General features: G+C 44.1%; 1 protein-coding gene across 8 annotated transcripts in view; it reads right to left on the reverse strand.

Annotated features, from left to right (window-relative positions):
* The window catches only part of LOC144610936 (cytoplasmic polyadenylation element-binding protein 1-like), a 191,239-nt gene that overhangs the window by 40,822 nt on the left and 138,057 nt on the right, over positions 1–12,360 (reverse strand). For 2 of the 8 annotated variants that reach the window (XM_078429955.1, XM_078429954.1), the window contains exons 1-2: positions 10,262–10,399; positions 7,633–7,816 (exon numbers count right to left, since the gene is read on the reverse strand). In XM_078429955.1, the coding sequence (XP_078286081.1) occupies positions 7,633–7,816; positions 10,262–10,288 (211 nt within the window). In that variant the 5' untranslated portion in view covers positions 10,289–10,399. Of the gene's footprint in view, positions 1–7,632; positions 7,817–9,962; positions 10,058–10,121; positions 10,154–10,261; positions 10,400–10,776; positions 10,798–11,663; positions 11,847–12,360 lie in introns of those variants that run through there. The other 6 variants (XM_078429956.1, XM_078429961.1, XM_078429959.1 and 3 more) reach the window with 6 other exon arrangements.

Genomic DNA, 12,360 nt, shown 5'->3' on the forward strand with positions numbered 1-12,360 from the left:
CAAAATTGATGATTTCCATTTTCTACATTGTATTACACTCAGCATGTTCTTGCCAACTCAACTTGCCCCTATCCCCATAAACCTTTTTACATTGTCATCTCTACTCAATTCCACTTACATTTCCAATTTTACCAATTCAATTAATATTATCTCAGTCAAATCATGAATAGCTGGGGCTGAACTGCAATACTGGTCTTACTGTCAATTTGGAAAGGGCTGAGGTATTTACCCCAGTTTCTGTCTAGCAATCTATTCTCAATTTATGCCAGTATCATATTCTCAATTCCACATGCTCCAATATCATATCATATCATATATCTACAGCCGGAAACAGGCCTTTTCGGCCCTCCAAGTCCGTGCCGCCCAGTGATCCCCGTACATTAACACTATCCTACACCCACTAGGGACAATTTTTACATTTACCCAGCCAATTAACCTACATACCTGTACGTCTTTGGAGTGTGGGAGGAAACCGAAGATCTCGGAGAAAACCCACGCAGGTCACGGGGAGAACGTACAAACTCCTTACAGTGCAGCACCCGTAGTCAGGATCGAACCTGTGTCTCCGGCGCTGCATTCGCTGTAAAGCAGCAACTCTACCGCTGCGCTACCGTGCCGCCAATCTTGCCAATCTCCAACATTGTGCCCTATCGCAAGTCATTTGAAATCCAAGTATTAACATCCACTGGCTCCCACTCATGTCAACTATGATAATGGTCAAACAGACTTACTTTGTATTGATCCATGCCAACATTGTTCAATAGTATTGTTTTCTATGTCTCGTTTTATGTTATAGCACTTTCCCCTCATTAGGCCAATGTTAGTAGATCCATTTCTCTCAAATTCCTGCAGCTCAAAATGCATCACGTGTCATTGCCAATCAACTGCTCAAGTTTTGGCAATCGCAAATCAGACTGAAGTCTGTACTATAATGCCATATATTAGCAAGTCCTGTATCACAGCCAGGACGGCACCCCTTTAAGATGGATCCCGAATGCAGAGATCTAGCTGGTTTGAAAACAGGAAGTATAAAGCTTAATATGAAACCGGGCCCATTGAATAATGGAAGATTGATTAAGTGGGAAAACTGGAAGCAGATGCACACGTGTGAAGTCAACCTTGAACATCTACACTTTGTTGAATGCTTTACCAGAAGAGCAAGGAACACAAAACTGCAACTTTTCCAATAATTCTGAGCATGCAGAAAGTGTAAGTGCAACAGGTTGGGTGCCCGACGAGAAACCAAAAGCTCTTGTCATTACAACCCTTGAATTTTTTTTGTTTGAAAGTCACAGAGAATGTCCTTACTCTGGTGCAATACAGGGATGAAGCAGATGGTTTGCCATCTTGGCTTAACGCCAGAACACAATCTCAGACTTTGTTACACTAAATACAATACAAGTGTTCCACTCTAGAGCACAAAATCTCTTCATCCAAAATCAGTTAAATAATGCATCAGATGATAGGATCAAGATAAAAAGATCAAGATAAATGAAATTCCGGGGAACTAATCATCAAGTATTGGCATACATGAATATAGGATCATAGCTGCTAATTTAAAAAAATAATTTAAAACTAATTTCCCATTACAAGTGCTCCTCAACTTACGATGGAATTACATTCCGAGAAACCCATCGGAAACCGAAAATATCGTAAGTCAAAATGCATTTAATACACCCGATCACGTTGCCAGAAGCGAACTGCGGCTCACTATGGATCGCTGCCGTTTACACCATCGCAAAGTCTAAATATTGTAAGTCAAAGCATCGTAAGCCAGGGGAGCATCTGTCTCATACTTCAGCAAATCACTAATAAGCAACGGTACTTTTGCCAGATGCAGTCAACAAAACCGATGCAAAATGGTTGCTGTAAGAATGGATTCATTCCTTCCAATAGTTATTTAACTTCCATCCATCTTGCTGTCATTTTGAAATACAGAAGCTGAATATGGTTATTTACACATTTTATTTAGCTCCGAGCTCTAGTGAAAGCACTCATCTGAACATTCCAGTGTCAGTGGGAGTTCAAAACAAAGTGGTGACAGATCTAGATGCAGCATATAATCAGCTAAAAATAATGGTTAACATCAACTCAATTATAGAATGAATGGTCCAATTTTCCTCAGCATACCTATCGCGGTTATTGTCATATGGAAATAGTGGTAATATCCTTTCCCACTACAGTTTTGACATAAGTTGAGATTTAAATTTGCTAAAAGTCCTTTTAGTTTGGATTTACTCACCTCCAACATCAACTCTAAGGACATAGCTCATTTCACCCACACCCCCCCCCCCCCCCCCCAAAAAAAACAATATACAGAAAAATATTCAATAAATTACAAGGTGCCATTTTAAATGGCTGAATATATGTAGTTACCAAACTATTTAGATTTGAACTTGGATACTGTGCAAATTCATGTCTGCTTCAGGCATATCCACCAGCTTGTGATTTATTGGCCCATCTTATGCATTCTGCTGGAAAGCACTGGCCATTAATAAAAATGTTACAATCTCTGACATGGTCTCCTCTAAGGAAGGTTACAGTCAAAATGTTAATCAAGCTGCACAAGCAAAACCTTACATAACCAATTTTAAAATTAAGATGAATTAATTATTCAAATATATAGATCAAATTGCAAAATTAATTTTGAGTTGTACTGTACTTACATTTTATTAATGATTCCCATCAGCTTCAAGTTGGGGGAGATCACCAAGCAGCAAAAACTAATTTCTAAAGTTTGTCTATGTACAATAGTTGAAATAAAATAAGTGACAATGGGAAATTTAAATCACCTAGTCTTGAAAATTCAGCTAATCATGAGGGAGGGGGAAGAGCAATGGACAATAGAAGACCTGGCATGACCAGCAGTGAGGGATGGGGGAACAGCAATGGACAATGGAAGAAGACCAGCCGTGAGGGAGGGGGAAGAACAATGGAGGACCTGGTGTGGGGGGGGGTCGCCATGGGGGGTGAACAAAAGGGGACCTGGCGTGGGGGTACTTTGTAACTTTCTAGGCGCCTTTTATGGGCAACTATTTGCATACCTTGGGTATGCAAGCAAAGAATTTCACTGTGACATCACCTGTGACAATTCAATTCAATTGTGCATTTCATACTCATTCAAATTTACAAGACGAAGGGTTTGTGAAACATTTGGGAAGGAAAGATGGAAAGTGTTAGTGTGTTGAGAGGTAGCATCAATGAGTGCAAATACCTTCAGTACAAGTAACTTTTGGGAATCCTTGTGCAAGAATCAAAGCCCGAGCTTCAACATTCATTGTGGACAAGCTCTTCTTCATATCATTGAAAGCTATTCAGCCAATCATTTTTTTGGCCAGTTCAGCAATCCTACCCCCGCATTTTCCTTGAAATTATTCCCAACTCTACCTGCAGAAAGGCCAATTTACAGCAGTAAATCAATCTGACGACATCAACAATTTGCTGGAGGAACTGAGTTGAGCAACTAATGTGGTGAGAGGGGGGTCAAAATAATTCCACCCCCCACAGCTCAACCTACTGAGTTTCTCCAGCAGACTGTTTGTTGCACCAGATTCCAGCATATTGTCTGGTGTTTCTAATCTAACCAAGTCTTTTGGACATTGGATACTCAAGAGAATCTTTACTGGACATTAGGATACTATGGACACAGTACACAGATAGCAGAGGTCAGAATATAAGCAGGTTGGCTGGAGCCATGAGAAAGCTGCACAATGAGACAGAGTGCCACTGATCCGCCCAAATAATAGGTTTCAACAAAAGCCCTTGACATTTAAATTAGATTCAGAGAATAAATCTCTGGACCAGACAGTGAAAATGTTGATTTCTTACCATTATAAATAGAGTTTACAAAATTTAATAATTTTAATGATACCAATTACAATGTTTATTTTACTTTGAAGGTCTGTTGGCTTCTCAAAATACTCAACAACCACCTTATTATGGCTTTCATATACATATGAAAAATAACACACCTAGCAAAAGTCAAAAACAATTTAAAATTTAATGAGAAGACAGAAATAAAATAAAATTGTGCTGACACACGAAGCTAAGGTGGCTCGTGGAGCTTGAAGACCAATATACATGTTGGCTGCACAGGTATACATTTGATGCAATTAGTTCAGCAGGGCAAAGATCCTTTGAAACTGCTATTGGTTTCATTTCACCACTTACAACAGTTGCTGACCACCCACTTAAAACCAATATTGAAAACAAAGTTGTATGTGGCATTGCACATTTTAATATGATGCACTTGTATTCACCAGAAAGGCTGTGGTACATAGTGAAGTATCAATTTTTAAGCAAAGATGTTAGGTAACAAAGGGTCACTGCATTCTGACCCCAATATCTAAATGCACAAGATTTTGACCACCAACATATTCAATCTTCAAGTTTGACTAAGACAGCAATTATTCTCAAAAACTCATTTTACCTCAGGTCTCTATACAAAGGACCACAGAGAAAGGATTAAGAGAGGAATAGGCATGTGTGGACAATTCCACAGCATACGACCTGGTCAGCTGAAAGATGAAGAAATTGAAGTAAAGAATCTGCAAAAGGCAAAATTTAGGAGAGCATACTTGGACTATGAAGTAGAAGAAATCAAGAGGGGTTAGAGGGAAACACTACACAGATTAGAAAAACTAAGTTGAGAATCTCAAATGCCTTGACCGAGCACGTGATAAACTTCACATGCATTTAGTTTGAAATGAACACAATCTTGTATGTGGCATTTAATGAGAAGACAATCTTGTATTCCCAACCTTGACTAACTTATAGGAGGCCTACTGGGAAAACAAAGAAAATGTTAATTATTTTTGACGGTATTTGATTATCGTGTTGATTTTCAAGAACAGTTAAATAGCCATTTACTGGTTCCCAATTTATTCCTCAAAATACAGGTGTCACAGACTAGGTCAGCTTTTAGAATTCTTGATCCTTCCTTAATGATACACAAGACAAGTTTAACTTAAAAGCTTTAAAAGTCAGGGAAAATAATTACAGGCAACTGAATATATGCCAAATTCTCTTCAGAAAGCACAGAGAACTTGCTGTATACAATTTGAAGGTGTTGTGGATTAGAATAGTTGCTTGGGGATCTGAAAGTAGGCTACAGATAGATCAGAAACAGTGTTACGATAGCCTATTTTACAAATTAGCTCTATGAATCAAATTGGAAAACTTGGGTCAGACTGCAATGTTTGCACGTAGTTTAATCAATGGTCGCAATCACGAAAGTGTCTCATCTTGAGTGGCTGTTTAGTTATTTAATGTAAAAACTAAATTCAGTAGGCCTTCTGGAAGCCAGACAAACTATATTGTCAGAGCTCTGCAAACACCTAGAAAATCTTGATGTGCTGGGTTTGGCATGTTTACCATTACATACAGAAAGAAGCCGTTCAGACCCATGTACCTGCTCGATCATTCAAAAACATGGCCCATCGTCCACACATTTAAATTTTCATAATTTTCAATATCAAAAATTTAATTGCTCTGGGGTTTAAATACACTCTGGGGTTGGAGAATTTCAAACCTGTGCAAGGAAATTTCTCACCTGTCCTGAATGGCACACCCCTTTTGAGATCAATTCTAGTTTCACACAAAATAGTCAATGTAAACTAGCTCCACTTCAAACCTGTCACACCCAGCAAAAACCTTGCAGTCAGGTCACCACATTATAAACTAGTCATAGGTCAAACTCCTCAAACTTCATTCTCATAATCTTTCACAACTATTTTTTGTAGCGAGACCAGACTTGAAATGATCCCATGTGGTTTCACAAGGAACCTATAAGATAGATGTCCCTTGAACTCAAATCCTCTTGCAATAAAATCCAATGTTTTGTCTAATTCTTTGCAGTACCTGCATGTTAATGTTTAATTTGTATACATCACCACCCAGGCACCTTTAACAAAAGCTAGTTTATATCCATAACTTGGCCAAATTCATCTACACTTCTGAAATCTTACCATCAAACTGGTCATTGCCATTGTCTATGGAGTGACAACTACAGGTTTAAAGTAATTCATGGGCAAGAAATTAAACAAGCCATAACATACCTACAATTCACATCCAAAGCATCCAAATTGCTTTAAAATTCTAGAAGCCATGAACAACAATTAACATAAATACAAGTAACTCAACATGGAAACAGGCCTTTCTGCCCAACTTGTCAACAGCAACCAAGATGCCCCATCCAAGCTAGTCCAATTTGCCCACGTGAACCATATCCCTCAAAACTTATCCTATCAATATACCTGTCCAAGTGTTTTTAAAATACTGTTAGAGCAGCTACCTCATCTACCAACTGGTAGCTCGTTCCATATACCCACCACCCTCTGAAAAAGTGGCCTCAGTTCCTATTAAACCTTGCCCTCTCACCATAAACCTATGTCCTCTGGTTTTTGATTCCCCTACTCTGGGTAAAAGAATGTGAATTCAGGGGAAGCAAAAGAACCAAAACATTTAAATTAATGGAAACTAATGTTACCATTTCCTTGCAAGCCCACAAGTCATTAATGACATTTAAGTTCAAGTTCAGAAATGATATTGCTTCCTTTCCCACCTACCTACCACAATAAAATCTTCAGAATATGTAAAGCAATTCTTACTGTACAAGGACATCACGTCTTGAAAACTTAAGCCGCATTAAAAGCCAATGAATCAGATGTGCAGACTACAATTTAAATGGCCTACCTAGCATCCATGCTCTAAATGACCATGTTACTGGAGCAGAAGCCAAAAGCATCCACCTATAAGAAATTTTTGTGATTTGTCATTCCCATTTGCCAAAATGCCAGCCTCTGGTTCATCCCAATTTGAAGCATCTTTACATTACTACCTGTGCAGTTGGCTGCACAGGATCCCAGCTTTGATATTCCCTCACTGAACAATTGCCCTTTAAAATTCACCTCAAAACCTACCTCTGACCAAGTTTTGGTCATCGCTGCCTATCTCTGCAGGTGCTGGTAATCCTGTGAAACACTCTACATTGAAAATAAAGCACCAGAACAGCAGTTCTTAACCTGGGGATCATGACCCCCATGGGGGTCGTTTGAGGGGTTTCCGAGGGTCATAAATGAAATTATCCCATCCCATTGACTGAGTATTGGCAGACATGTTTTCATAAATTGGGCCGTTTTCCCCCCCCCCAATTTTTGTTTCAAGGTCTCGGTACTGACCAAGAATATCTGATGGGGGCGTGGGGCCAAAAAGGTAAAGAACCGCTGCACTAGAACAATAAAGGACATAAAGTGCTGGTTAACACGTAACAAAAGCGTTTCACTGTACCTCAGTACATGTGACAATAAACTAAACTAAAATTGAATCCAATTCAGGTCAGGAAAACATGAATAAGTGATGTTTCGGGTCAGGACCTTTTCAGACATCCAGACACGAGTCGTCCTGTTTAAAAATGTCACCTATCCATGTTCTCCAGGGATGCTGCCCTTACTCCAACACTTTGTGCCCTTCTTTGTAAACCTTGCGATTCTTGCTTCTACACGAGAACAATGAACCATCTCAATCAAGTACATAGACGAAAACTGTACTCAACCCCAGCCATAACCCCCAACGTATATCGGAACTAAGCAAAAAGAAAAATTCTACCACATTTATTCCCTGCCAATGCATTACCTCCCACATTCTCCCTGCGACCCTTGGTGATGGGAGTGGTGCAGACTCCCGAGAAGTCCAGAGAGTTGTCCAACATTGCGTTTATTCTGCGGAAGATGTCAGCATTACTGCAGGTAGACAAGGCTGGGGTCTCAGTGGAGCGGGGCACATCCCAGCAATCCTGTCCAGAGCCACGCTCGTTGTTCTGAAAGAAAAAAATCCCTAGTTACGATTAAAAAAAGTTGGGCAATTTTACAGGGAAAGTTAAGCTAGGGGGTGCAATATAGTTGGTGAACTGCAGTCCACCTAGGCCTACGTCATCTCCCGGTTGTTAAACACTAACCCCTCCTCCCATTCCCACACTGACCTTTTGGTCCCAAGGCCTCCTCCACTGTCAGAGCGAGGCCCAACACAAATTAGAGGAACAGCACCTCATTTCGCTTGGGCAGCTTATTAATGTCGATTTATCCAACTTCAAGTAACCCTTACTTTCCCTCTGCCTGCCCCTTCCCCATCGTAGTTCTGACTAGTTTCACTGTCCTGATTTAAGTTTACTGATTGTATGCCTCATCGTCACCTTCCCTCAGCTAGACAATGAACAAATCTACATTTTCCTTGAACATCGTCCCCTTTGACCTGTGCTTTCACACCTTACCCTTCCATATCTCCCTCTCCCTGACTCAGTCTGAACAAGGGTCTCAACCCAAAATATCACCCATTCCTTCTCCCCAGTTACTCCGGTATTTTGTGTGTACCTTCAGCTAAACAAGGGGATGGGTGGCTGTAAGTGGGTTGGAATGGGCCTGGGATGGGAGGGTGTAGGAAGCCTCAAAGTGCAGGAAGGAAATGCAGAAAAGAAGATGGACACAAAACGATGAACAAACGAAGCGTGTAAGAAAATAACTACAGATGCTGGTACAAATCGAAGGTATTTATTCACAAAATGCTGGAGTAACTCAGCAGGTCAGGCAGCATCTCAGGAGAGAAGGAATGAGTGACATTTCGGGTCTCGGCTTCTCTCCTGAGATGCTGTCTGGCCTGCTGAGTTACTCCAGTATTTTGTGGAATTCTCTGCCACCGAAAGCAGTGGAGGCCGATTCACTGGATGAATTTAAAAGAGAGTTAGATAGAGCTCTAGGGGCTAGCTGAATCAAGGGGAGTGGGGAGAAGGAATCAAGGGACGTGGGGAGAAGGAATCAAGAGACGTGGGGAGAAGAAATCAAGGGACGTGGGGAGAAGGAATCAAGGGACGTGGGGAGAAGGAATCAAGGGACGTGGGGAGAAGGAATCAAGGGACGTGGGGAGAAGGAATCAAGGGACGTGGGGAGAAGGAATCAAGGGACGTGGGGCGAAGGAATCAAGGGACGTAGGGAGAAGGAATCAAGGGACATGGGGAGAAGGCGGCCACGGGGTACTGATTGAGAATGGTCAGCCATGATCACATTGAATGGCGGTGCTGGCTCGAAGGGCCAAATGGCCTCCTCCTGCACCTATTGTCTATGTTTAAAATGCCGGAGCAACTCAGAGGGTCAGGCAGCATCTCTGAAGGGAGGGAAGGAATGGGTGAAGGGAGGAAAGGAATGGGTGAAGGGAGGGAAGGAATGGGTGAAGGGAGGGAAGGAATAGGTGAAGGGAGGGAAGGGAGTGGGTGAAGGGAGGGAGGGAGTGGGTGAAGGGAGGGAGGGAGTGGGTGAAGGGAGGGAGGGAATGGGTGAAGGGAGGGAGGGAATGGGTGAAGGGAGGGAGGGAATGGGTGAAGGGAGGGAGGGAATGGGTGAAGGGAGGGAGGGAATGGGTGAAGGGAGGGAGGGAATGGGTGAAGGGAGGGAGGGAATGGGTGAAGGGAGGGAGGGAATGGGTGAAGGGAGGGAGGGAATGGGTGAAGGGAGGGAGGGAATGGGTGAAGGGAGGGAGGGAATGGGTGAAGGGAGGGAGGGAATGGGTGAAGGGAGGGAGGGAATGGGTGAAGGGAGGGAGGGAATGGGTGAAGGGAGGGAGGGAATGGGTGAAGGGAGGGAGGGAATGGGTGAAGGGAGGGTGAAGGAGTGTCAACCCCATTCCGACTCTCCAGCAGAGGTGATGCCTGACCCGCTGAGACCGTTACTCCAGCATTTTGTGTCCACTGTTCAAAGCCTCAGTCAAGGTCCTGCGGGTCCATCCAGGCCTGTGCCGGGAGGGGAGGGAGACTACAGTGCGCGCTCCGGCCGCGGGGAGGCGCGCTCTCGCCGCCCAGCGCCCGGGGGGGGGGGGGGGGGAGGGGCGCGACACGACGGGCGCCCGCGGGCCTCGACACCTTCCCGCCCGCCGCCCTGACGGCGTCCGCCCGTTCGCCTCAGACCGCACATCGTCACCTTTTCCCCCCTCTCCCTCTCCACCGTGTCTCAGCGCCGGCGGCTCCGATTACCGTTGCTTTTTGCTCGGCCGCTGACTAACGCCGTCCCATCCCCGCCCCGCACGGACACAGCCCTCCTCCCCCTGTCCCCGCCGCCGCCGCCCCTCTGCGCCGTTACCGAGCGGCCGCCTCAGACCAGCTCCGCCTCAGCGACCTCGCCGCCCCCTCCCATTGGCTCGCTCGCCCGTCAATCACCGCCCTCGACCAATCCCTGCCCCTCCCCAGCCAGCGTCCCGCCCCCCCTCTGGACTCCCCCACCTTGCAGAGAAGAAGGGGAGCCCTCATTCCAAACAACGCCTCAATCGCCAATAACTTCGACACCAGGCGGCCTTTCCCCGCTCGAGTCGGAAATATGCGCGGTACAATGCGAAACACAAGCACCCTACCCAGTTGGGTCGGTGGCCGTATTTAGTCGTTTAGTCGGTCACCCACCCTTCCCACCCCCTCTCCTCCCCGCGGTTGCAGTCGCCGATCCAGGGTGGGTTGGTAAACAAACACACGTGGCCCCGGCGCGCGCCGCCCCTTCGCTCGCTCCACGTGCAGGCGGGCGGGAGCGAGCACCCAACACATGCATCTGCACCCAAGCCAGATATCAAGCTGATATCTGCAAAACCTCTTGCCGGCAAACCTCCAACTCTGTTTTTTTTTTTGCATTTGCAAGAAAACGCGCAAACAATTCTACACGCCTTTTGCCAAAAAGCTTGCATATTTATATATACATATGTATGTGTATATATATATATATAAACCCACACACAGATGCATGCACCCACATCACAGCAGCTACTCCTGCAAACCCTCTTGCCGGCTACCTCCCCAACTGTGCTTTTTTTTGCATTTGCAAGAAAACTGTAAAACGCACAAACAATTCTACACTCCTTTTGCCAAATGGTTTGCATTTTATATATACACTCATACACACATAGATGCATGCACCCATGCTAGATATCAGCTACTGCTGCAAACCCTCTTGCCAAGCTACCTCAACTGCTTTTTTTTGCATTTACAAGAAAACACACAACTATAAAACGCACAAACGATTCTACATGCCTTTTGTACCAAGAGTCTTGCATATATACCTAGTTCCAAGCACCCATGTGCATGGAGTCCAAATCTAATGCACTAGTTTGCAAATCTATATATATATATATATGCAGTCCCCCTTTCAGTTTGGCTAGCAAGGCCAATTTCAAACCATTATATATATTTAAAACTAGGTTCACATATTCTGCTGTGCTGCTGCAAGAAAGAAAGTCATTGTTCTATCTGGGACATACGACGATATAACAATCTTGACTCAATTAGAAAATTTGTTAAAACTAAGCCATTGCAAGGGCGTGACATTGTTCACTTTAAAAGGCAATTAAAACACGCAAGCTGGACGGTTAAATGCAGAGCACAGCAGCAGCAGAGAGATGCAATAGTTGCTGGCACAGGAATATTTTTCATCAGCTCTAGCTAGACCTCTCCCCTGTCAAGCCAGTGTTGCAAAACGCACCCTCACACAGGGGGAGAAGGGGTACAACACTAATACAGGGGGAACAACACTAATACAGGGGGAACAAACACTAATACAGGGGGAACAACACTAATACAGGAGGATCAACGCCACACTTGCATGTTCGGGAAGGGGTAAGAATAAGACAATAATAAAACATACAAACGGTAAAATATTGCGACACTTTAAAATAAAAACCCGGTGCACTGAAAGTTGGAGACAGCTTGCAAGATAGCTTGCATGCAAGAGCTCAGAGTTGAATTGGAAAGAGGCAAATTAATAACAACATTTTGTTTTAAAATTCAGATTATTTGCCAGACATATTGCTCTCTCCCTCTCTCCTCCTCCTCCTCTGTCCCGGAGTGTCGTGTGAGCTCCTGGTTACTGTCGTGACGCACTCTTGGCGCATTCCCTCCCTCCCTCTCTCCCTCCTTGTAACAATTCTCCTTACCAGAGAAAAAGCCATGGTCACCTCTCCGAGCACAGCCCTCGCTCGCCCCACGCTCACAGACAGGCAGGCACACAGAGAGACAGACAAACAAACAACCCAAAGAAAGAACACACACACACACACAATGAAACTGCAACACAGTAACCAAAGGGTGGAGAAAAAAAATAATAAATCTTTTAAATAAATCAAGACGTTTTGCAACAACGCTCATCTCCCGACGCCCCCTATTTATGTCATTGGTGACTCTCTCCGTCCCAGCTCGTTGGCAGATGATTCACATTAGAAACACCTGATCTTTCTTGTCTACACCAGGTTTTGGCAATCTGCCTGCATTCCCTCCCACCACGGATCAGCCGTTCAGCTTCAGACTGGAGCAGAATAGGACAATTAAGTTGGGGGTGGGGGGAG

The sequence above is a fragment of the Rhinoraja longicauda genome, chromosome 38 (assembly GCF_053455715.1).
Source record: "Rhinoraja longicauda isolate Sanriku21f chromosome 38, sRhiLon1.1, whole genome shotgun sequence".
Taxonomy (NCBI): domain Eukaryota; kingdom Metazoa; phylum Chordata; class Chondrichthyes; order Rajiformes; family Arhynchobatidae; genus Rhinoraja; species Rhinoraja longicauda.